A 25,960-nucleotide genomic window follows, 5' to 3' on the forward strand; every position below is an offset into this window, starting at 1 on the left:
AAGCGACACCGGAAGTTACGTCGACGCAACTTCCAGTGTCACACGGCTGCCGGTCCCGGATTCTGCAGTCCGGGACTTGGAAGGTAAGACACATACTATTCTTGTACAATATTTCCCATAATGAGTGGGAGAGGGAGGCGGAGGCAGTTTCTGCACTCTGTTCATTAGCTGGTGTTAGAAAGGTGTTGCGTTTGCAATCCTCTTCCTCAGCTATTCCCAACAAAGCCAGGTAGGCATGAGGAATCGCCTTGAAATATATGCATATATATGTATTCCACAAAATCTCAGTAAAGTCCTAAGTAGTAGTTTGCATGTAAGCACTGTACTGAAAGTAAGGCTGTTTCCTGTTTTTGATAGATTTATTTCCCCCCTAAATACCATTTCTATTACCATGTTCTTCTGTCCCTTCTATGGTTGTAGCCACTTGTATTGCATCAGGACAGCAGCATTTTGGATTCTCGAGCTCTTCGTTTAGAAAAGAGAACTTTATTTCGGTAAGGAAAAAAACCTCCTTCTCCTGTGGCTTTTAAAGTTGAGAGCACATTGTGTCCCATTTCTCTGCCTGAGGCAAAACAGGAGCATGAGATCTCGCGAGATACCACTGAAATCTCATAAGATATTGTGTGCTCTGTGATATCTCACAAGATTTCGGTGAGAGATTTCACCAGAAACTGGCACCCCTGCCAGCGCTGCTTCTCCCCCAGCGGCAAGGCAGGCAAGGCAGCAGAGTTCATTTGGTTTTCAGCTTCTTCAACAGAAGCTGCTCTGGATGTTGTACCAGAACAGCACCTTTGGGGCAATTACTGCATGGACAATAATTGCAGTCTTTCTCAAGAACGCAAAGGGTGCAGTAGATCTGTAAAACTGATGTGCCTATAAGTGAAGCTACGCTGAACGAAATGTTCACAGCTTCTCATTTATTCAGATACCCTAACATGATTGCAAACTTCTTATATGTTCTGAATGGCTTTTAACGGCAAAGACTTACTGGATGTTTTCATATGTTTTAGGTTGGATCTCATTCCTATCAATAGATCTGTTGGCTTAAAAGCTAAACCTACCAAACCAGTAACAGAAGTCCTTCGACCGGTGGTTGCAAAATATGGTTTAAATCTTAATAATCTTGTGGCAAGGCTAGTAAGTAATTTATTAGAATCTGTTTGAAATCTTTAGCTTTGCTTATCTGCAGAAGAATATACGGGGGGGTTTTTTACAGCATATTTGTAATACCTTTATATAGTAAGCACCATATATTGAAGTACAAATAATGCAGTCAACATATTTCATTCCGGGGTTTTTTTAGGGGGGGGGGACACCTATGTGTCTATTACTTTGACCCCACGTAATATACAAGATTTTAAAGCTTATTTGGGACACCATTATCCTTTACTTCTGAACTCTCTTTTTCTATTACTGATATATGTTTAAAGACTTTAGATCAGGCATTCCCAAACTCCGGCCCTCCAGATGTTTTGGACTACAATTCCCATCATCCCTGACTACTGGTCCTCTTAGCTAGGGATCATGGGAGTTGTAGGCCAAAACATCTGGAGGGCCGCAGTTTGGGGATGCCTGCTCTAGATGTATGTGTGCATTTACTTTTGCAGTTATCAAATCCGAAAGACTAGGAAGTAAAGGTAGATAGCAGTAATATGTGTGTTAACACTATACATTTGTCAAATGCATATCCATGTGAGACACCCTCTTCTCCTGAAACAAGAATAGCTTTGCTTTAGGATATGATCTCTTATCTTCAGATCTGTCTGAGTAAAAAAAAAAAGGTAGGATGATGGTCTTCAGAGCCCAATAAACCAGGGCTGATCAGGAATGTATTGCCATGAAACATACTCTGTTGGGAAAATTCAAGATTTACAGGGCAGCTAATCTACTTGCACTTCCAACAGCGTGGTTCAAACTTAAGAGGACATACAAATCTCTGATTGAACTTTTTTTAAGCTTTTACCCCAGGAAATACAGTGGTACCTCGGTTTAAGTACACAATTGGTCCTGGAAGTTTGTACTTAACCTGAAGCGTCCTTAACCTGAAGCGAACTTTCCCATTGAAAGTAATGGAAAGTGGGTTAATCCGTTCCAGACGGGTCCGCGGAGTACTTAAACTGAAAGTACTCAAACCGAAGCGTACTTAAACCGAGCTATGACTGTATACTGCCACAGGGGCCGAATTAAATTGACCGGCGGGCCGGATTAAGCCCCCAAAATGGACAAAAATGGACATGCCTGCTATAAAGGAAGTGTGTCAGTTTACTGTAAATCTCAAACAAGGCAAAGCCCCGGGGATAGATAATATTCCTTCTGAGCTATTTAAAGCCAATGTTGAATAGTGGGCCCAAATGCTAGCAGCCTTGTTTACCAGCATCGATCAAGTGAGCAATTATTCCTGACGATTGGGGATTAGCAATTATCATACCACGATATAAGAAAGGGAATAAATCTGAACCACCTAATTATAGACCGATTAGTCTTTTAAGTATAATTAGTAAACTAGACGCTGCCCACCTCTGTAATAAACTAGTGGATTGGATGAATCAGGAACACATTCTTGCAGAAGCACAAGCAGGATTTAGGGTGGAGCTGTCAACCATAGATCAAGGACTTGTGCTCCAACATGATAATAGAATAAATGATGCTAGGAGGGAGCTGCAGCCCAAGATAGGAAAAGAACACCTAGCTAGTTTAAATGAATTCACACCTCCAGGGCCTGATGAGCTGCACCCAAAGGTACAAAAAGAGCTTGCGGGTGTAATCTCAGAGCCTCTGTCTATCCTCTTTGAGAATTTTTGGAGAACAGGTGAGGTCCCTGCAGACTGGAGGAAGGCAATTCAGAAAGGGAGAAAAAGATGACCCTGGTAACTTCTGACTGGTCAGCTTGTCATTGATACCAGAAAAGGTCCTAGAACTGATAATTAAACGGTTGGTCTGTGAGCACTTAGAAAAGGATACTATGATTAGTAAGACCCAGCATGGGTTTCTCAAGAACAAGTCATGCCAGATGAGTCTCCAGTGGCACAGCTGGATCTTTAAGCGCCCCCAGGCTGCGAACCTGATCTTACCAAGCAGCTTCCACCTCTTCACCAAGCAGAACCTGAAGTACCACCCGTATAACTTACAAATCAGCTTATTAATAATTTCAGATTGCTTTGCCACCATCCTACAGACTGACCTGTCCCAAAAACCAGTCGCTGTCACTGGATTGCTGCTTCTCCCAAACTGGGATCCTTGTTGATGGCTTCTTAATTATGTTTTAACTCAGATGTTTCCCAGAGTAAATACCATAGTAACTATGACCTAGATTTTTACTATCATTATTCTTATGAAAGTTATTACGTGCCCTTCACCAGCAGGTCCCATACCAATTTAACAGTACAGCCATTTTTTCAATTCTATTTGATATAGTTGGTGGTAAAGTTGTTGAACTGTTCTAGCAAGTAATAAAGGTTGCCATGTAAGGAGCTAATCTTTTGCATTTTCCCTGGGATTGCCCAACTCAAGAGAATGGGTTGGCACAGCAGCACATAAAATATCAAATTGACTACTTATAAAAGAATTTGTTCAAGGAGCCAAAGCTGGGACGATAATTTTATTCTGCTTTGGACTAGTCAGTAATGTCCCGGGCAATTTCGATTCTCACAGTTGTTTGAGTAAAACACACTATCAATAGTTACATTTAAATCACACAGAGCCCACTAAAAATACACCCAAACACTAATACTTCAGGATGATTAAAAAAAAATGCAAAATAGCTAGCTATTTTTACTTGAGATGGAATTGCTACTTACAATTAGCTATCATCCTCCTCCTCACAGACCCCTTTGGCATTTGGTTTCTAGAGGTTAAATAGTTTTCTGGGCTGCTCTCCTTAGAGCCACCAGATGGATACAATAACTTCTCACAGGCAGATGCTCCAGCAGGTAAATAAAGATGTCTTCCGCAAGGTCTAGCTGATAACTTATGTTTGGTAATTCTTTGTTATATAGTGAATTTTAAGGTAAGAGCTTAAAATTAGTTTGTTTTTTTTTATCAAAATTTGACCACAGAATGGTGAACAGGAACCATTAGATCTTGGCGTTCCCATCTCTAATCTTGATGGACAACGGGTTATTCTAGATGAAAGGCAACCAAAAAAAGGAAAAGGTAAGCAGTTCTGAAATGGTTATTTCTGATTAGTCTACTGCTTTCTTCACTTCACATTCCTAGAAATACAGCCTTGCCCAACCTGCCACCCTTCAGCTGTTTTAGAACTAGTGCTTTTTTCTAGAAAAATAGGTGCCAGTACTCACCATGAAGTTGTTACAAAGTGTCATACTTTTTATCCAAATAAATAATAATAAAATGCAGGAATGTTTGAAACCTGCAAGCAGAAACTTGGAATTTTATTAGCACTGTATCAGAGGGGTACTGCATTTTAGAACTCTGGTTTTTGTATTTGGCTGTTGTATTTAGCTGCTTTCTCTGTTCTGAACAGGGATCCTTGCTTTTGGTGGCCAAAGATTGGGTTAGGGAATTGTAAGGCGGGAAATCTGAACGCTACTATAGTCAGTGTGTTGAGCAGAAAGTGATAAGGCAGTGGGAGTGTTTCAAGTAAGGAAGTTCAGACAAGTGAGAGCTGTTCTTTTTCTCACAATATTCTGTAGTTTTTGGCAGTCAACCCTGGCTGTGAAGCATCTGGTACTGATTGCTTGGTCATTAATACATCAGGCACCCAGGGCTTGAACCTGGATGGGGCAGTCCAATATGGTTTGTGTGATAGAGACTTGTTGCTTAGATGAGGTAGAAAGGATTTATCTGTCCCACCAGTTTTCCTATTGCAGCAGCAAGCAGGGAGATGGAACTTTAGTAATCTGATGTGAATCCACCTCTTTGTCTAGGCCCTTTCTGGCAAGCTCTGTTAAAATTAATAAATCTTGGCATCAGATAGTATCTCCCTGACCAAGCATACAGAGCTGATTTCATTGACCAAGCCTGCATGGGAACAATGAGCCTGTCTTAATACTGGGTCCCACCCATATTGTAGCATGTATGTATATACAGCACCAGTGTATGTGCATGTATAGATTGGGGAAGTTTAGCATAACTCCTTTGTCATGAACTGATCGCTACCTAATATGGTTTTGGATTTTCTGTAGCCTCTATTTGCAGGGAGAGGGTTGCTATTAAAATAGTCTACCGCTGGAGACAGACTGCTCCAGATGGATTCCTGAAAGTTCTGGAGGTGTTTCCTAGTGCCAGAAATGGGTACCAGTAAATGATCAAAATAGTTGACATTATAAAGCTAGAGCACTTTCTCCCACTCATTAGAGGCAATAGTTTCCTGTGGACCTGGGAGCAGGGATGGTAGAAGAAGGCATGCAACAAGTCTGATGAGACTTAGGTTAGAGCAGGCTTCCTCAACCTTGGCCCTCCAGATATTTCTGGCCTACAACTCCCATGATCCCTAGCTAGCAGGACCAGTGGTCAGGGATGATGGGAATTGTAGTCTCAAAACATCTGGAGGGTCGAGGTTGAGGAAGCCTGGGTTAGAGCCTATTGCATTGCAGTAATAGTGGGGTAGCTTCAACTAATATGCTTTTCCACCTTTAGAAATGTATTGTTAGGAACACAATGAATGAAGATTAATTGGGCAAATCAAAGTTATAATTAATTTTCTCCTCCTCCTCCTCCTCCTCCTCCTCCGAAGGAATTACTTATATTTATGCACTCTTCTGGCATGGGCATTAGTATGTTTATAGATTTAAATGCATGCCTTTAAAAAATCTAAATAATGTAAGGCAGAGGTTTTCAACCTTTTGGGGTCTCCGGCTCCCTTGACCAACTACATTATTTCTGTGGCACCCCATGGGGCTCAGGAGCCCAGTTATGTCACCATTTGCCTGCAGAGCTGGCAGCCTCTCACCCCTTTTTTAACACCCTTCCTTGTGGAGTGTTTCCTCTGTCTCCTCTCTTCTCTCCTCTCCTCTCCTTGGGAGTCCTCTGGGCAGCCGCTACTGCCACCCCTGGTCTCTGAGCTGCTTCTGTCGCGCCCCAAAGACAGGTGCCTCCTCACATTCCCCCATAGGGGCCTGGGCAGCACCCCCTGAATAGACACTATTCACCTGGGAAGCTTGTAGCCAGGGCTGCCGAAACAAATAGCTTTGGGAGGCAGAGATGCAAGAGGGCACTGAGAAAGGAGAGAAGGAAAAAGGGACAGAGGCCAGTGTTGCCTTCAGCACCCATGATCACCAAATCAAGGCACCCCAGGGTGCCACAGCACCCTGGTTGAAAACCACTGATGTAAGGGAATATGCTCTCATTTACAAGTATTCCAATAAAAATATTTCCAAGGGTGATATCCAACTAAATCATAGTAGACCCATTGAAATCTGTGGACTTCAATTACGTAAGGTCAGTGATTTCATTGAGCCTACTCTGAGTATGCCAGTAGGTTTCACCTGAAGTAAAGCTAGAATTGGCTTGAGTACAACATAGCATTTAATCCACACTACAGTCACAATACTGAATGTTTTTCCTAATCAAATATTTCTATTCACCCACCTTTGGCTGTGGGAAAAGCTTTTCAGATATTTAAATTACATTTAAAATTAACAGGAAACGCTTTTTAGTTGTGATTTGCTAAATGTAAATCAAATAAATGTGCTTAATCAGATCTCTAGGGTAGTGGAAACATTTCCCCAATACAAAATTTCCCATAAAACCCACATCACTGTCATTATGTTTGCTCAGTGTAGATCACTGGAGCTATTCTGGATAGGAAAGAGCCTATTACAGTATATCTTGGTCTGATGGGGAGGTATTATCGCTAACCTGCTGTGACTAATTTGCACAACACATTGCTGGTATTCATTCCTACTTGGAGTACAGGTTAATTGCTGAGACTGTGGATGTACCCGATACATCTGCTTTTTCTGTTTGTTATGGGTACATTTCAGCTTGTGCAGCTTGAGAAAGCGAACAAAATCCTTGGAAGTTTGTGTTTGACCATTTACACTTCTGGTCCATTCTTGGCTAATTTTGGTGGAGAGGAATGGCCACATGGAACATTTAGTACTTGAGAGTAAGGTTACATTAACCTCGAAAGAAGAAAGAAGCAATAATAAGATGCTGTATCCCGTCATCCTGAGTAACTCTAGACTTTTGGGCAAGGGGCTCAAGATTATACAGCCGTACCTCGGAAGTCGAACAGAATCCATTCCGGAAAGTCCATTCGACTTCCAAAATATTCGGAAACCAAGGCATGGCTTCCAAATGTTTTGCAGCCAATCAGAAGCCGTGGAACCCGCATCAGACGTTTGGGTTCCAAAGAACATTCACAAAGTGGAACACTCACTTCCGAGTTTGTGGCGTTCGGGAGCCAAAATGTTCAATTCGCAAGGCATTCGACTTCCAAGATACGACTGTATGTGCTTTCTAGACGCATCTCAGTCTGATTGCAGACCTGGTTTTGGTACTGAAACTGCCTTGGTCGCACTGGTGTACAGCTTGTATTAGGAATCGGACACGGGGAGTGTATTCCTTTTAGTTTTGCTGGTCCTTTCAGCAGCTTTAGATCTACCGGTAATAAACTATGATATCCTTCTAGACTGCTTTGCCAGATTTGACTCGTGGGCACTGTTTGGTGTTGGTTCCAGTGCTAACTGGAGGGCAGGTTCCAGAAGGGACTTGCTCATTTGAGTTGCATCATGTTCCCCATGCTACATGAAGCCACTTGGAGAGGCCTGCATGACATCTGTAAGAAACACTGGGAGAAGTTGTCCATAGTGTTGGAGAATAGTGCCATCAGTATGCAGTTCGCGTCCAGTTCTATTTCTCGTTTCTATCAGGCTCTTGGGAGGCAATTGAAACTCTGAACCAGTGTTTGGAGGCTGTGATGGGCTGCATGTAATAAGACTTAATTCAGGCAAGACGCAGGTGCTTTGGGTCAGTGGGAAAGCCAATTTGGGAATAGGTATTCAACCTGTTACAGGACGCTAAGGTTTACAGTTTGGACATGCTACTGGACTCAAGATTGTGACTGTGGCTAATAATAATGCACAGATTTGGCTAGGGCACTAACTTTCTGGGGAAAGCAGATCTGGCCACTATTATACATTATTTGGTTGCACTTTGCAAGGGAAATCTACTTTGAAGATTATTTGTAAACATCAGTTGGTTTACAGTGTTGTTGGTAGTCTGTGTTAACAGGACCCCTTATTGGGAACATGGGACTCCATTGCTGTACATCGACTCCCTGTATGTTTTTGAGCCCAGTTCAAATAGCTGGCTGTTACTTTGAAATCCCTGAATAGTTTGGGTGCAGGATATCTGAAGGATCATCTACTCCCACCCTCATGATAGTAAGATCTTGTGCTCTGGGTCCTTTCACCATCTGAGCTATACTTGGTGAGTACCTGGGACACGACCTTCCCCGTAATAGCGCCTAAGGCCTAAGCTCTGGCATTCCCTCTCTCAGAGGCATGTTTAGGACCTTCCCTCCTAGTCATCAGAAAGTTTGTTAATGCTGTATAGATGTGCTTTTCATGCTGTCTGAACACCAGTATTTTGTTCTGCTTTGTTAGTTCCGATGTTGCTTTTACTGTAGTTTGTTGTTTTAAAGTGTTCTGTTATGTCTGTGAACAACTATGGGGCTGTGAAACAGTGTGTATGTGCCTTCTTCTCAGAAAGGGGAGATTTATTTGCACAGCTTGACATATCCTACCCCAGGCATCCCCAAACTTCGGCCCTCCAGATGTTTTGGACTACAATTCCCATCATCCCTGACCACTAGTCCTGTTAGCTAGGGATCTTGGGAGTTGTAGGCCAAAACATCTGGAGGGCCGCAGTTTGGGGATGCCTGTCCTACCCCATTCTCTGGCATTTAGTCACATTGGCCTTTCATAATGAATGTATTAGCAACACCCCCAATTTCTACACATTTTCAGCTGATATGTGGAGGGGTCGTATGCATTTATCTAGGGATGGATGGATCAGCCTATCTGTGTCAGTTTTGTAAGTAGATTTTGATGCAATTTTGGCATCTATTTTTAGCTGAGAACTACAGTGCAAAATTTGGGGAATTGCAAAAGCCAAATGATAGCTGCATTCCAATCTTCGTAGTAGATTAGCCACTTCACTCAACATACAGATCACATGAAATCATTGCATCAGTATGGATGCAGAACCCCTTTACATGCTGGCTGAAGGAGCCCACACTGCCCCACAACACTCTTCACTTTGTCTTTCAATGGGAGACGGAGTTTGTCTGACCCTTCCTCATGGGATGTTTGTGAACATTGGGCTGAAATTGGCATCTTCGCTTCAGGTGCCTCCACTTTTCCACTGAGAGGTAGGGCTGAAAGCACCTAGTGCTCAGACAGATTTAGGGTCCTAAACGTCTTCCTCAAACTCCCCTTTGTACCTTGTAGGGAAATCCAAATCCTATGGTAAGTGGTTGCCTATGTTAGAAAACCCAGAACTGAGTAGCTCAGCAGACTGTTTCTGAAAAAGACTCTGGGTAGAAGAGGGAGCGCCAGATCTACTTCCTTGCTTCCTGTTGCTCTGATCCATAAAGAAAAGTTTGGAAAGAGAACACTAGCTGGGTTGGAAATAAAATCAAAGTATATCTTACTGAGTAGGAACCAAAATAATAGAAGTCTTGTAGCACCTCACATAAAGGGAGGCAGCTAGCCAGCAAGAAATCCAGGATAGACAAGGTCCAGCACAATTGTTATAATGCATCCTGGGACCTCGGTGAAGGGTGGGTAAGAAATCTAAATAATAATCATAGTAATTTCTGTCTTCATTTATGACACTCATTCAAACTGATCCAGGCCACTGAAATAGCAATCATGAAAGTCAGTGGGGATATCCTCCAGAAAATGGTAAAATCCAGTAAACTCTTCTCTCCCCAAATTCTTGGTCATAAACTAGTATGATTTAAATACCTGTGTTAGAGAGAAAAAAGGTTTGTAATTATTATTTTTAAAATCTCTATCATTCACAGACCAGGGAAAGGGGGCGCCATTAAAACACAGTACAGCCATAACTCCTAATGCAAGATATCAAGCACCTACAGTAAGTTTATTGAAATTATTTGTCACTCCAATTATTCCCAGGTTTTGACTTATTTCCCAGATTGGAAATTGTGGGTGAAAAGAATATCCCAAATGTTTAATGGCATTTGCTTAGTGTTTGTTTCGGCTGATTATGTCTTGCCTTTCACATATTTAAGGGCTTTGTTTTGTTGCTTTCACCCGTGCATGCCCCTGTCTTCTGTTCTCTGACTTCTGTCCTTGAAGGCCAAGACACTGTTATATGCAGTTACATGTACCTCCCCACATTTTCCCCCATGCAAAGCATCTAAAGGGGGCTGCAATTGGGAGTGAAACATCACAAGGTGATGAGAATGCTTATCCCTGTCACCTTGAACTGTTTTCCCACTCAAATCATCCCTGGCTGCTCTTCCCCACAGAGAGCTGGAAAATCACTGCCAAAGAAAGGGGTAAAGTAGCTCTCCTCCCATGCACCCTCACCAGTGCTCTGCTCAAAGTCACAGTCTCCACAGATTTTCATGGGGGCAAAGAGAGAAGTTTCTGGGTGAAAGTTACATGCAACTATATATAACAAAATGGAGTTTGGTCCAAAGACAGACATACACTCTACAGTTCAAATGAGCATGTTGCTTTTTTTTGTATGTAGATGTAATTCTTTTTTCCTCTTCTCTTTTTGTTTGTGGTTTACTGAAAATGCTTGTACTATGTTTAATCACAACTCTGTGCACAAAATAATTGTTATTTATCCACTCTTGCATCCATTTTGTAGTATTATGTAAAAGTAAGTAGCCCTTTAACTTTCCTTCTAATACAGGGAGAGGGAAGAACTCTAGGAAAGTCTAATTCTATTAAAATAAAAGGAGAAAGTGGAAAAAGCTCTAGGGATGTCCATCTAGCAAACAGAGAAGAATGTGTTGCACAGACGGGGGGAAAGAAAAGTCAGAAAATTAATTTGGACGAAGCAGAGGGTACGTCACTTTTTTAGTATATGCAGTAGTATTAGTTTCTAAACCAAACTTTTGTAAACAGTGGTATTACCGTAGTTCATTTTATAATTGAAGAAAACAGGTTGTGTTATAAATTTCAGCAGTGTGGTGATGTTACTAATAAATTAATCTAACCTACTCTAGAATTACCTTTAATTGTAGGCAAAGGCTTCTGGAATGTGTGTGAAGGAATGCGCTCCCAGCAGCCAAATTGAAAACAGCAGTACCTAACTACAGAGAACATAGAAATAGTGCCACCCACTCGCCCAGTAGTATCTATGGCAACATTACCAGCGCTCACAAATCACAGAACAGCATGGCCACAATGCCCCCACATTGGCAGTGCAGGGGGGCGGAGCAAAGGGATGTGGGAACTTTCCAGGAGATGACCCCACCCCAGTCGACACTCTTGTGAGAAGGGGTCTGAATAATAAACATCCTGGGGGAAAGGATCCACTTGCTGATGGAGCAAAGCTGTATTTTAAAAACCCACTGCCCTTTTGCCAGTGCTGCAGATGGAGGAACCAGGGCAGGCAACAAGGACAGGCCACAGTTGCACAGAGCTCTGAGATGGGAAAAGGTTCAGGGAGGTTTGAGTCCTGCTTCGTTACACCATTTGCATGCCTTTTCAGCAACCCTCATGTCAGAGACAAAAGAGGCAGCACACAGAAGTGGCACAGCACAGAGCAGCTCTCTGGCCATTTAGCCACCACAGGCAGGCGGAAGGACACACCGCGAGGCATTTGCCTTTCCACAGCCAGCAGTCCTTAGTCCCAGCCATGCACACTAGGGGCAGGTCTAGCCCAAGCAAACAGCACAGAAGATCCCCAGTTTGGATCCTGAATGTCATCTCCCACCGGAAAAGTGTAGATTACCCCACACAGAGACACAATGAGGGAGTACATAGGCTCTGAGAATCAGAGGAGCACTGCACCAGCCTGGTCTGATAGGCAGTACTTACAAGATAGCGCCCTAGCAATAACGGACAGGTTTTGAAAGGTAGACACATGGTTGGGGTTGCCAACTTTTTTGCCGTAGCAGGAGTCACATGCCTTTGAAAGTTCAATGACAGGCAGCATTTTAACAGGCATCATTCACTCCATGGCTTGTTCACCCTCCTTCACTGCTGCAACAGTATCCTTAGAATCATAGAGTTGGAAGAGACCACAAGGGCCATCCAGTCCAACCCCCTGCCAAGCAGGAAACTTTTTGAAATAGCTTGCAAAGATGCAGGACCCCAGCTGGAGCATAAAGCTTAGCAACCGCGCACAGACGAACAGTATTTTTTTTAATTTTTAGTTTTGTACATTTTGGGAGCTGGGATAGTCTACAAATATTTTTATAAATACAGCTAGAACCACAGTCTGGAACCACACTTAGCATTAGGAATAAGAACCATCCTTACTTCTGCAACTGTTAAACATCTACCCGTGCAGAGGCAAGGGCAACACAGGAACAGTAATGAGCAATGGTCAGCAGCAGTAGCCACACAGTCCCTGGACCAAGATGCCCATCTCTCAGCCTCCCCCACCCCTTAGGCGAGAGACTGTAGTAACTGAGACGATATTTATCCCTTCCCATAAGGAGTTGCAGTGAAACTCGTTACAGTGGCTGCTTGTTCTGTTCTGTGTGGTTTATTTGTGCTCCTGAAAATGTTTGATCAGCATTCCACCAACAGAGCGCTCACTTGCTTGTAGAATGGCTGCCATCTCTTCCTACCCCTTCTGCACAGTGCATGCTTTGCCCAGTGTGAAAGGCAGCGTTGAAGGAGGAAGGAATGGCTAGTCAATACAATTTAGTCAGTACCCAGTGGACAATACCAGAGGCGGAGGGAGGGACATTGAAGGAATTTGAAGCAATCATACTTGGAAGTATTGCCTCATTCTGAAAAGAGAAATGTTAGCAATCTGTTGTTCCCATATATATTCTGCGGTGAAACTGTGCAAAGTGTTCCTTTTTGTGCAAAATTGCTTTTCTCTATAATTGCCACCACCCATGTCACTAACTGATCAAGGGCACTAAGCACTCACGACTTGAGGCCTAAAGACCTAAAGTTCCACACCACGCCGTATGAGTTACAGCACATTGACAGGGGTTTATATGCTGCTGTGAGTGTTCTGTAATTGGGTTCAGATTTGTAATCTGCTGAGAATGAGATTGAACATTAAAAGAATTGCACATAATTGTTTTTTGACCGACTACCGTAATATAAAAATTGTAATGCCCAACCTGACCTAAACTAGCTTTTTTTCATCCCCAGTTGTTTTTTGAAGTGGCTGGAAAGTAATAGCCCCTTGACACTGTATTATCTCTTGTGTGAACCTGGCCTGTTAACATCATCACAGTGTGGGTGCGTGTGGCTCTACTATACCCACTTTGCTCCTCTCCTAGCATGAATAGGCACAACAAACCAAGGTTTCCTGGGTCATACAAACCAGAACTGTAATTTGTTTTCCCTTAAATGTACAAAATAATTAGCAAGCCAAGAACAAACCTTGGAGTTAGGTTTCAATCTAAGCCTATTCCTTGCTGACAAAATGTGATGGTCACATAGACATTGGGGATACACTAGCATTACATTATACCAGTGTGTCCATGATGTTATGTCAACATAACCCAGATATCAGTGTGATGTTACTGGCAAAGCAGACATTTCCAATCCTAAGGTCTCCTAGATGATGAAAACTGAGCATAGAATTCTGTCCTAAAATATAGTGACATTTCATCATCTACAACTAGGAATATTGCAGTTCCCTAAGGGCCCCTATTAGGGACCCAGGTGGCGCTGTGGGTTAAACCACAGAGTCTAGGGCTTGCTGATCAGAAGGTCGGCGGTTCGAATCCCTGCAACGGGGTGAGCTCCCGTTGCTCGGTCCCAGCTCCTGCCCACCTAGCAGTTCGAAAGCACATCAAAGTGCAAGTAGATAAATAGGGACCGCTCCAGCGGGAAGGTAAACGGCGTTTCCATGTGCTGCTCTGGTTTGCCAGAAGCGGCTTTGTCATTCTGGCCACATGACCCGGAAGCTGTCTGCGGACAAACACCGGCTCCCTCAGCCTATAGAGCGAGATGAGCTCCGCAACCCCAGAGTTGGACACGACTGGACCTGATGGTCAGGGGCCCCTTTACCTGTACCTAAGGGCCCCTATTAGTTGCCAGGCAGGACCCTACTTATAGCCGGCTCACGCAGGCTATAAACAAAGCTGTTCATGCCCCAGTGTGCCTGGCAGGAAATCCTGTTCCTGATGGAAATGGACATAATTAGCATAGCATTTCTGCTAGGTATGTTGGCATATGTGGGCCCTGTTCCCTCCTTGGCAAGAACTATCCTCTACTGATGAGCTAGATTCCTTACCTCTCATTTCCCCTGCCCTAATTTAATTGGGGGGAGGGCAGAGGAAGGTGGAGGATGTGTCAGCAAAGATGGCAGCACACCCTTCATGCCTCCGCAAGTGTTTTTAGCACATGAGCTTGGTGTGCACACTGAACGTCTCTCTCTCTTTTTTGCATGCACTCACTTAAAGGATCACACCTACTCATGGTGACCCAAGGGGTGCTCATGCATACCATCTCCTACATGCAATAAAGATGCCTGGTCCTGGCTTTAAAGTGCCTGGTTCTTTCTTGCAGCAGCGGCAGCAGCAGCATGCATGGTGGGGCTAAGGGTGATGCCTTATGTACATGCAACTGCTAGTCCGTGAATGCTAGTTGCATGAGGCAACAATGGGCAGATTCAGAGTTCTGCTTTGGGCATGTCTAAGTTGTTTCTGGATTCCAGAGAGTGCTGCTCATTTGTGAAACTTGCCTGGGTCCTGGACAGATGAGGCTATAACTTTCTGTCCATCTCCTTCTGCAGTTAGAATTGGTATTCACATGAAATGCCTATGTGTCACATTGTGCATTTTTTTCTTCACGTTTTCCCCCCTATTTGTGTTCAGATTCAGCAGGTAGATATGTTTCCCCGCCCCCCTGTAATCAGTGGAAAAAAACAATCCTCATTCTTTCTCAATGTATTTAATACAGGCAGGGCGAAATATGGAATATTACAAGTGGCAGGTATAATGTGAAAAGCTGGTACCAGAAAAAAAATATGCACCTATTAAAATCATCAGAGATTTAGGATTACTATTGTCTTTTAAAGTTACTTGTAAACTTTACAGTTTTATTTATAATGTTATAGGACTTTCATCTCAGAAAGTGGGCAAATGTATTAGATTTTGTTGTTTTTTCAGTGTTGGTAAATGGTGGGTGAATCAAATGTGTCTAGTTAAGAAAAAAATGATTGTGTGGTGTCATGAAATTTTGCAGTATTGACTAATGGATCTATTATGGGTTTCTTGCAATAGAGTTTTTTGAACTTATATCGAAAGTGCAAAGTAACAGAGCAGACGACCAGCGAGGGCTGCTGAGAAAAGAAGACTTGGTTCTGCCCGATTTTCTCCATTTGCCTTCCTGTGGGACTAAGCCTTCTTCATCTACACCCGAAGGGTCTAAAGGCTGCAGCAAGAGAATTGCACATCCTGATGTCAAGGACAAATGCGTACAGTTAAGTGGCAAAGTGGACATCATGAAAAACAGTAGTGAAAGCTCAGGAGTCAAAATGGCTCTTTCTGAAAGCAAGCAAAAACCAGCTGTGCTGGCAACTTGCAGCAGCCAGAAGACTTGCAGTGTTCCTTTTGCTGCCCCACTGTCTCCGATTCCACTTTCGCAGGAGGCCACCATATGGAAAAGGCAATCAAAAGAACTGCAGGCTGAAAGCATACAAACTATTGAGGATGAGAACGTAGCAGACTTGACTCTGGTGGCTGAGGGAGACATTAACAGCCCTAACAGTACGTTGTTGCCATCTCCACCCTCTTCTTCAGACAAAAACACTCTTGCAGGAGCCAAGTATCCACCTCCCGTGTCACTAACAGATAATCAGGAAAAAACTACCTATGAGAAATCCAAATCAGGTATTTCCAGATTTTAAATGTCTTTAATAAGAAATGATTCCCCATTACATTTGTTTCAGCACTTGTTGCATCTGTTTACAACATGCAGAAAAGTGCAACTGAAGCCTATCTTTAGGGCATATACAAACCGTAGTTATGATGGGTAGCACAGAGTTTGGCCTCTGTGACCCTTGTCTACATCCCACCCTGGCCCCTCCTGCCTGTCCACACTGCGGACAGCTGCAAGTTCCGGACCAGCCAGCCTGAGCTGCAGGCTGTTTTAAGTACACAAACTCCAAATTGAGAACAGATGCGGTATCACTTGTTTGGCTGTGCACTCATAAAAAGCCTCCATGACTATTTTGCATGTTGGAAATAAATACATTTTTGTTTGGAAGAGCCTTGCAAAACATAGTTTTTTTTTTTCATTTAAACCTCCAAGACACACTTTTCAAGCATATGCATGCATTATTTGCTGTCGCTTCCTCTTTGTGCTGTATACCATTATAATAAAGAATTGAAGAGGAAAGGGAAAGCCCAGCCTGCTTTCCGCATTTCTTCTGGAAGTCATGGGCCCATCCTTGCAAAGCACACGCAGACAACTTTTTTATAGATTCTCATCTCTAAAGACACATGCAAATGTAACATGTTCCTCCTGGACCACTTTTGAGGTTGCACATGCCAGTGGTGGGCAAAGTGGGCAGAGCAGTTAGTGTAAATTTTACCAGGAGGCTGATTTTACACACACACACACACACACACACACACACACACACACACACACACCTCCATCCTCCATCTAGGCAGCCAAGCAGCATTATCAGAATTCAAGGACACAAAGCAGTCAGGCAAGAACACTCAGGGAAGGTGCAAAGGAGGGCTGGGGAAGGGTGCGAAGGAGGGGGAGCCTGGGGGTGGCCAGAAAGAGAGGCCTGGATGGATATGTCTCCCCATCCCAGATATGTAACACCTACCTCTGGGAGAAGATCCATCCCCCCTCCCCAAAGATGCACCCCTCCGCACACTCTGAGCAGCAGGCAAATATCAGTATGGGCAGCTGGATTATCTGCTAGAAGGCACAGAAATTCAGTAATTGCCATATGCCTGGTAAGAATGTGGTGCTGGGCAGGGGGGAAAGTAATCTGCCTACACTGCTTCCTGCTGTCTCCATTGAACGTGGTCCCAAGGGCTGGATCGCCACCTCTGATGGAACTGACTGTACTTATCTTCATAATTCCAACACCAAGTAGAATCATTCCTTGTAGAATGCAAACACATTTGGTTTGACTGCTTATTTCTTGTTTCTTTCCTGTACTTATTGAGTGATCTTCACATGCCTAATTGTTACATGCTAATGAATGACAGCCAAACTCTTCTGTCCTGCTACTCTGAAAAATCAGAAAAGGTTGATGTCTTTCACAATGTTTTTATATATGCTACCATAAAAATTATTGAAATTAAACATCAAATGACCTTGTAATTGGTTATGTCCAAATGATAATACAGTACATGAAGTGTATTTTGTGGCCTGGTTGTGTACATTTGTGTATATCTATAGTTAGAGTGTGTTTTAAAAAGGGGAGTTTACAAGTTAGACTGTCTTATTTTTAAACTGGAGTTCATATGTGAATATCTTCAAATCTTCAAACTGAACTGTACTTAGTGCATGCCATACCTTCCCGTGAGCTGCAGCTTTTGTTGTTTCTCTCTTCTTTCATTCTGTAGCTGCCTTAATGTAGTTTCTGCATATATTTTGTATCTGAGTTCCCACCACTACGAAGAGGAATAAACTCTGTTCTTCGTAAATTCTTTTTTTTTCTTATTCAAAAGTATTTAATGTGCAGAAGCAGATCTAAATGCAATTGGGAGACGCACAGAAAACCAGTGGGGAACTATCCTCCTCAAAGCAGCTTCTCAATTTATTTGCATGGAGGCAATGTCCTATGCCAGCGTTTCTCAACCGCTGTTCCGCGGCACAGTACTGTGCCGCGGGACGCTGGTTGGTGTGCCGGGAGACGCTGGCGACGAGAAGGGCGATTTGCTGCCCTGTCACGTGACTGGCAGCCGCCATTAGGGGCGCTGACCCGCCGGAAAGGAAGCCGGCCGGGTCACAACGGGGGCGGGGCGAGCGCAGCTCTCAACAGCCACCACCGCGGCTGTTTGTCTCGCTCTCGCTCCTCTTGCTGGCGGCGCCCGGGAGTTTTTTGGTCGGCGCGGGAGTGAGCGGCCTCTTCGGCAAGGAGTCCTGCAGAAGGTGAGGTGCTCTTCTTCCTAGCCCAGGGGTCGGCAACCCGCGGCTCCGGAGCCGCATGTGGGAGCCTCAAAAGGGAGCCTCACCAAGAAGCCCCAGCCCACACAGACAGGGACCGATCGGAGGTCAGTCCGTCGTTTGTTCCCTTCCGCTGCAGAAACTCCGCCGCCGGGGCTGCGCGCACGGGGAGAAGGCGGCGAGTGGCTCCGCCAAGGACATAATGCAGAACAGACCCGCAAAGGAACCCCTCAACAGTCTTTTGCCATTAAACTCCAACTTTTACACCATGCACTTTTTGCACCCGTGTGTGTAATGATTACGTCTCCCCTCCAAACTAAACTAAATATAGGGCAGCACAGAGTTGGATTTTTTTTCATAGAACAAGTGTGTCGTGGCCCAAAAAAGGTTGAGAAACACTGTCCTATGCAATCTGCACTCTCACATGCATATTGCATTCTACAGCAAGTCATGGAAACCTCATTATCCCTTTAGTGCTTGCAAATTTCTTTGCCCTTTTATCTCTTCTTTGAGCCCCCTTTAAGTCTCTTGTACCATTGCCTCATATTAAACTCTTTTATAAAACATGCAAAATTGTACACTTGCAAAATGTTGAAAGAATGTGTTCTGTTATATTTGCATTTATGAAATGGTGTTGCCCATTTTCTCCCAACATCCCTATTTATTTATTTGCTGATTTAAGCCTTTATTTATTTTGCCTTTCACATACAGCAAGGTGGCGTACAAAACACCTAAACTTTAAAGCACAAATTAAATAATAATTTGTGATTCAGGGCAAATTAAAACATAATGTTATGATGCCAGCAAAAGCCTTGAGCATAAGCATATTTTCAAGAGGTGCTAAAACACTTAGTTAAAGGGGGGAGTTGGTGCTGCCACAGAAGGGCCTCCTAGAATCATGGAGTTGGAAGGGACTCCAAGGGTCATCTAGTCCAACCCCCTGCAGTGCAGGGATCTCAACTAGATCATGCATCCAACCTCTGCTTTAAAAAAATGCTTCCACTGTCTAACGGCTCTGTTACTCTTTCTGGTTACTCCCAAATGTACTTCTCCAAAGTGAAGCACAACCAAGAGAATCTCCCCAATTGTTCTCAATGAAGGATTGGGGTGGTATGAGAGAAAGCACTTATTAAAGCTCCTTACTAACAGGCAGACTGCCTTGGCATACACATTACTTTGCTTTATAATGGGCAGGGGAGCCTGTGGCACTCCAGCTCAAATTGTCCAGAAGCTGCTCTTGAAACGATTTCTACTCTGGGCACTTTCACACTAGTACCTCTGATACCTCTGTTCCGACATAGATGACTTGCAGCAACTGTTGCTTTATCATGTGTCAGTAGTTCCCATTCCTGAAGTATAATGCCACACTGCTTCATTGTTGCTCTCAGATTGCCCTCTTATTTCTTGGTTCTGGGCGCCTTATTTTTATCAAGCCTCTATAAAAGAGATGCTTGTGGAGGTGGTCGTGAAACATTTGGATAGTATGACCTGACTATCAACAGAGGCTCCATAACTCTGCCATCTGCACTTGACAGCTTGGCTGTTCTATATTCAGTTTCAACTTTTGATTCACAAGGCAAAAGTGTGAATTTGTTCACCACCTGGTAGAAGTAGCTTCAAATAATTTCTGCTGGAGCACATATATCTATCCGGAAGGTGGCTGAGATAAAATTGGGGCAGGATTATATAATGCCACCACCTTGGCTGGTTCTACCAAAGTGAAAGAATTGAGGGCATTGGTTTATATGAAAATAAGCACCTCGTTAAGAGATCCTAAATTTCAATCTATTATAAACGACCCAGGTGGCGCTGTGGTTAAACCACTGAGCCTAGGGCTTGCTGATCAGAAGGTCGGCGGTTCGAATCCCTGTGACGGGGTGAGCTCCTGTTGCTTGGTCCCAGCTCCTGCCAACCTAGCAATTCGAAAGCACGTCAAAATGCAAGTAGATAAATAGGAACCGCTACAGCGGGAAGGTAAACGGCGTTTCCATGTGCTGCTCTGGTTTGCCAGAAGCGGCTTTGTCATGCTGGCCACATGACCTGGAAGCTATACGTCGGCTCCCTCGGCCAATAATGCAAGATGAGCGCGCAACTCCAGAGTCGGTCACAATTGGACCTAATGGTCAGGGGTCCCTTTACCTTTATTATAAACGAGGAAGTTCAAAGGCCCCCTCTGTGCAGCTGAGAGATTTCTCCAATCCCTATAAAAAAGGTAAAGGACCCCTGACAGTTAAGTCCAGTCGCAAACGACTTTGGGGTTGCGGCACTCATCTCACTTTACAGGCTGAGGGAGCTGGCGTTTGTCCGCTCTGCAGCGCACGGAAATGCCGTTTCCCTTCCCGCCAGAGCGTTACCTATTTACTTGAACTTTTGGGCGTGCTTTCGAACTGCTAGGTTGGCAGGAGCAGGGACCGAGCAACGGGAGCTCACCCTGTCGCGGGGATTCGAACCGCTGACCTTCTGATCGACAAGCCCAAGGGGCTCAGTAGTTTAGACCACAGCGCCACAGATCTGGGGAATTAGAGGAAAGAGGTTGCCAGAGCAACAAAATTCAGACTGAGAAGTCTGTAGGATGAAGAGTCAGATGGTACAAGACAGATACCCACCTGACATCCAGATCTGCATTTCTTCAGACAGATACTCAGAGCAGATACTATAGTGAGCTTGAATAAAACAAAGCAGAAAACCATGGAAAGGCAAATCCTACTGGTCGCCTCCCTCCTGAACTTTAACCAATGCACCTTCATCTTCTTTGCAGTCTCCAGTGGGCTGATACTGCCAAGAAACATGCAAATTCTTCTGCCCCTTTTCCTTCCCGAGAATAGTCCCTCAAAGCAAGCTAGGAGGGAAGAGAGTGAGAGATTGAAAAAGTTCAGGATTAGAAGAGTTAGGCTTGATTCACTTTTGGGGGGGGGGATTGCGCTTTACCGATATCCTTTCTTGCTTTCTCATGATGTTCATCCCCACTTGTGTTGATACTGCTAGTTCTGGCCTTTATTCCAGGCTTTCTCAGGGCAGATTCATGCCAAGCTTTTTTAGTTCCTGTGTTTTCCTACTGCCTATCATCTCATGAGCACCAGCTGCACAGTCTTGATATCGGCGAATGTGGTGTCCTTCCTTGAAAACCTGTTTGGCACTCTTTTCTAAACCTTCCTCCTCTGCCTCATCCTTGGCCTTGCAGTGATTCTGTGGGAAGAAAGTTTTAGCCTCCATTTTATTGCCTATGTGGTCATATGAATCCTTATTTTTAGATGCTGCTTCTCAATGTGCACCTGCACATCTGCACAGCTCTAAGTATGTTTTTCGATAAATAATGTTTCTGTGTATTCCTTGAACAGCTACAGGGTACAGGCTGAGATTCTCCTGCCTGGGATGACAAAGGAAAATAATAATGAAGCATAAACATGCAGGGAGAGAAGCAGGGAGAGGGGCAACTGGCAATGGAACACACAATGGGAGGTGGAGAATCATCAATGGCAGGGGGATACTGTATTTCTTTATTTTATTTCTATCTCAGTTCAGTTCAGTTTTTATTACAGCAAAAGCCAGCAATACGGAATAACATAATTCCAAACGAAAGAAAATCAGCTATAACAACACCAGGAATAAAACAATTACACAAAAGGGATTTGCAATGTGTCATTCAATAGAAGGGATTTACGTTTCCTGATAGCTAAAGTGCAGAATTTAGCCACGTCATATGACACTGGGCTTGAGGAATCTTCCAGAAGGAATTTTCGTAAGAGTTCAGGGGGAAATTCCAAATAATATTGCAAGGGTGTAAATTTTGATAAAAGGGGTAAAATGAGTTGAGCTCGTTCTTCACTATAAAATTCACAAAATAAAAGAATGTGAGTCACAGATTCTACCTTGTTAGACATGCAAGGCCAAAGGCGCTCATGAATTGGTACCCGCATAAATTTACCGTACAGCACCGCTGAGGGCATTGTCTCAAAGCGGGCTCTAGAGAAGGCCCATCTATAAGCTTCGTTAGTGATGTTAGATAAGTAAGGGGCAGCTGTAAAATTAGGCCATGATTTTAGACATCTATAATTCTCCGGGAGAAAGGCATCTTCTTGTTGTAATTTGACATCGTGAAGTCTCTGAGTAATAATTATTTTTGCCTTGTTCAGAGTTCCATTAAAAAGATCTTCAGGATTTAAGCCAATTTGTTTGATCTTGTTAGTTATTTGCATAAGCCAGGGTGGATAGGGAACTGCGGCCAGGAAATGAGGTAACATTCCCTTTGGATTGTAATGGATTTTCAACCAGAGGGATATCTGGCTCTATCACTGCACCTCCTTTGCTCCCCAAAGAGCTCTGGGTGACAAACAGAAAAAGGGTAAAAGAATACATGTTTTTAAAAAATGAAAAAGTATTTAAAATATATACAAAACAATTAAAAGCATATAAAAACATTAAACGCATTTAAAGAAACATTTCAAAACAGTCTCACATACTCTCACGGCCTAATCATTCCAAGGTTGCCGGGTTCTGTATCTTTCAGCCATCAGACACCTGGCCTGGGTGAACAGGGACTTTTAAAAATGCCTCTTGAATATTGATAATGAGGAAAGATAGAAACAACTCCCCAGGAAGGGCAATTCCACAAATGGGAGCCACCACTGAAAATATCCTGTCACAAGTTACCACCTGCCGGGCAGCACCCAGAAATTGCAGCGGTGACGGGGGATTTCCAAAGTTCAGCACATCAGTGAGTTATTTTCTGATTTAAATCAACCTGTGTAATGTGTCTGAGGAAAAGGCAATGAGGCTGAAATGGCCTCAGGGTCTCACTGCCACAGAAGCATGCCTTGCACTTCATCAACAGAAACAGGAAGTCTTCACACAGTGGGGCTTAGCTGGGAATGACTATTCCAGCAATGGCAGATGCCCACTCCTTCTAGAAGAGGAGGTCACGGGTGTGTGGCGAAGTTACGGTATTCTGGTTTCCTCCCGATCCTCCCCTCTTGCAAAGATACTGTGGAATTGCAGTTTTACAAATACCTAGCACCCAACTGAACTGATAAAGTATTTTACCTTGGTTCTGAAGGAGTCTCTTTTGTTACAGTTGCTTCTCTGATGGGAAAAACATTATGCCACCTCCTCCACCTGTTCTTGTTTTCTCCCTGTCCTCCTTTGCAAAAAATCAGTGGGCACTTTAATTCTACAGTTGTGCAAACACTTAACATCTTAACTAAATAAATAAGCTGCAATAAGGTTACCTGTGTGATCTCAAATACCCCTTAGAGCCACCCAGATCCTCTCCCCCTGGTCCTCCCTTTATCCTCTTCACTTGCAAAGAACCCAAGCATCTGTGAATCCTGCAGCATCTAATAAAACAAGAAAATTACACTGTGGTTCAGAAGAGGTTGATGTAGATTGTTATATTTAGTTGCTGAGAGAAGATTACCTTTGTCACCTCCACCTCCTCTTGCAGCCACCCCAATCCTCTGCTCCTGCTTCTAATTTCTCTCTTCGTCATCTTCTCCTGCAAAGACCAGGATGCTATGTGATTAAATAGGGTATTACCTTGGTTCAGAAGAGAACTGTGCAGTCCAAGCTGTGGAAGTTGGGAGTCGGTAAAGAGCCCCTATAGGAATGCTTCATTTGTGAGTGTTGTACCTGCGGCGGACTGGAAAGTTCAGTGACTTTCATGCCTGTTCAGGCTGAAGAATTGACATTTTGATTTTCTGTTTATAGAAAATAATTAATTGTGGTTGCAATCCTGTGCGCACTTAAGAGGGAGTAGGTCTTGTTAAACTCAATGCAGCTTACTTCTAAGTAGATGTGCATTATTATTATTATTATTATTATTATTATTATTATTATTATTAATTTCTATACAACCCTCCATCTGAGAATTATAAATTACAGTGGTACCTCTACTTACGAATGTTTCTACTTACGAATGGAGTTCTGTCCGCCATCTTGGATGCGGTTTAGATAGGATTTTTTCTACTTACGAATTTTTAGATAGGGTTGTTTCGACTTACGAATTTTTTCTCCCAATGCATTCCTATGGGATTCGACTTACAATTTTTTTCTACTTACGAATGTGCATTTGGAACGCATTAAATTCGTAAGTAGAGGTACCACTGTACCTGGAAGTATTTGCCCCCACTTCTGACTGGATAAATTTCAGCTTATACAAAAGGTCTTCAGTCAAGTGACACACAACCTTTAGCTAGGGAAGGCAGAGAAATTCAATTGGCTTGGAATTTAAAAGCAAACCTACCCAATCAGCGTTCTCCAGAAGAATACACAAGCCAAAATGCAGCCACCCTGCGAAATTGGCACTTCTCTGAATTTTGCAGTGCATTTCTCCAGCCAAGTAATGTGCACGAATATTAAGAAACCAGGGTAAAGTTTGCATTTATTAGTGAAAACGGCATACAAAAATGCATTACATATAAGGAAAAATAGCTTTGAGGGAAATGTGTAGGTAGGCAAAACTGAATATACGAAGACAAATCTTCACTAAAACCCTGCTAGGTTTTAATGGTGACTTGTTTTTTTTTTTACAAAAACAAACAAATCACAAACTGATATGGCAATGTAGAGTGGGAAAATTAGAAACTGAAAGTGACCTATTTCTTTAGCTCTTCATTAGAAAAGCAAATAAGCTTGGAAAGAAGGGTTACCACTTAACCTGCTCATGTAAACTATGAACCCCATCAAAAAAAAGAGGAAATCTAACCTCTGCTTGGTTATTTTCCTCATTCTCCAATTTATGCTAATCTGTCATAAACAAATTTGAAGGCTTCATCATCACGTCACTCATTTGCCGGAGCAAAGAGAATCCAATAATTTCTCTGGTGTACCAGCAGATGATAGCATCGGTCCTGCTCAGAAACATCCTAGAAGCGTGCTCTTCCTCTGCTACACCACTGGATGACTTGGAAGAGACAAAATAATCAGCCATCAGCCTAGTAAAGGATGAGGGAATATAAGCCTTGTGATTGATTGATTGATTGATTGATTGATTGATTGTCTGTCTCACAATTGAAGACTAATTGACTTAGGGGTGTATGATGGGCCTACCTGGATGTGTGGGCCATGGGGAGCCAGGAACAGAACTAGAGGTTGCTCTGTGGCTCTGAACTAAGGTTGTCTGAAGAAGGGCATGAAGAAAGGAAGAACTGCCTCCCACCCAATGGCTGGTGGGTGGGGCTTTAAATATTTAAATATTGTAATGTTTAAATAGGAGTAGCTTGCTGCAGTTCTTTTGCTAACCAATAAATTTGTGTCCCGGTATTCATCCAGCATCTCATCTTTTCCTGTTTTTGTTTGTTTGTTTATGTTTGTTTGTTTTTTTGGTGTGCAATAAACTTTCAAAATACAACTTCCCTTTTCCATGCTAGGTCAAAACTAGCTCTGAGATCTGTCAGTCATAGCCCCGTCTCTTCTTTTTAACAAATTTGGATTTTACACATTGTAAACAAATGGAAATACAATAACCATTATCCATTGCTTCCAGACATATACTTACACATTCAGCAATCAAACATATTACTTAACCTAACCCCTCCACTGAGAATATTGAGCAGTTGGTATAAGAAGTTCTTGATTGTTGTCATCGGCATAGTTAAAGAAAGGGGTTCCTTCCAGGCACCCCCAAACTTCGGCCCTCCAGATGCTTTGGACTACAATTCCCATCTTCCCCGACCACTGGTCTTGTTAGCTAGGGATCATGGGAGTTGTAGGCCAAAACATCTGGGAGTTGTAGG

General features: G+C 43.2%; 1 protein-coding gene across 8 annotated transcripts in view; it reads left to right on the top strand.

Annotated features, from left to right (window-relative positions):
- RGS12 (regulator of G protein signaling 12) overlaps positions 1 to 25,960 on the top strand; it is a 90,756-nt gene that overhangs the window by 60,438 nt on the left and 4,358 nt on the right. For 3 of the 8 annotated variants that reach the window (XM_088657684.1, XM_088657709.1, XM_088657701.1), the window contains 6 exons: positions 421 to 494; positions 1,011 to 1,137; positions 4,056 to 4,152; positions 9,995 to 10,065; positions 10,858 to 11,011; positions 15,374 to 15,982. In XM_088657684.1, the coding sequence (XP_088513810.1) occupies positions 421 to 494; positions 1,011 to 1,137; positions 4,056 to 4,152; positions 9,995 to 10,065; positions 10,858 to 11,011; positions 15,374 to 15,982 (1,132 nt within the window). Of the gene's footprint in view, positions 1 to 420; positions 495 to 1,010; positions 1,138 to 4,055; positions 4,153 to 9,994; positions 10,066 to 10,857; positions 11,012 to 15,373; positions 17,768 to 25,960 lie in introns of those variants that run through there. The other 5 variants (XM_060279048.2, XM_088657715.1, XM_060279047.2 and 2 more) reach the window with 4 other exon arrangements.

Source organism: Zootoca vivipara, chromosome Z1 (genome assembly GCF_965207765.1).
Source record: "Zootoca vivipara chromosome Z1, rZooViv2.hap1.1, whole genome shotgun sequence".
NCBI classification, from domain to species: Eukaryota; Metazoa; Chordata; class Lepidosauria; order Squamata; family Lacertidae; genus Zootoca; species Zootoca vivipara.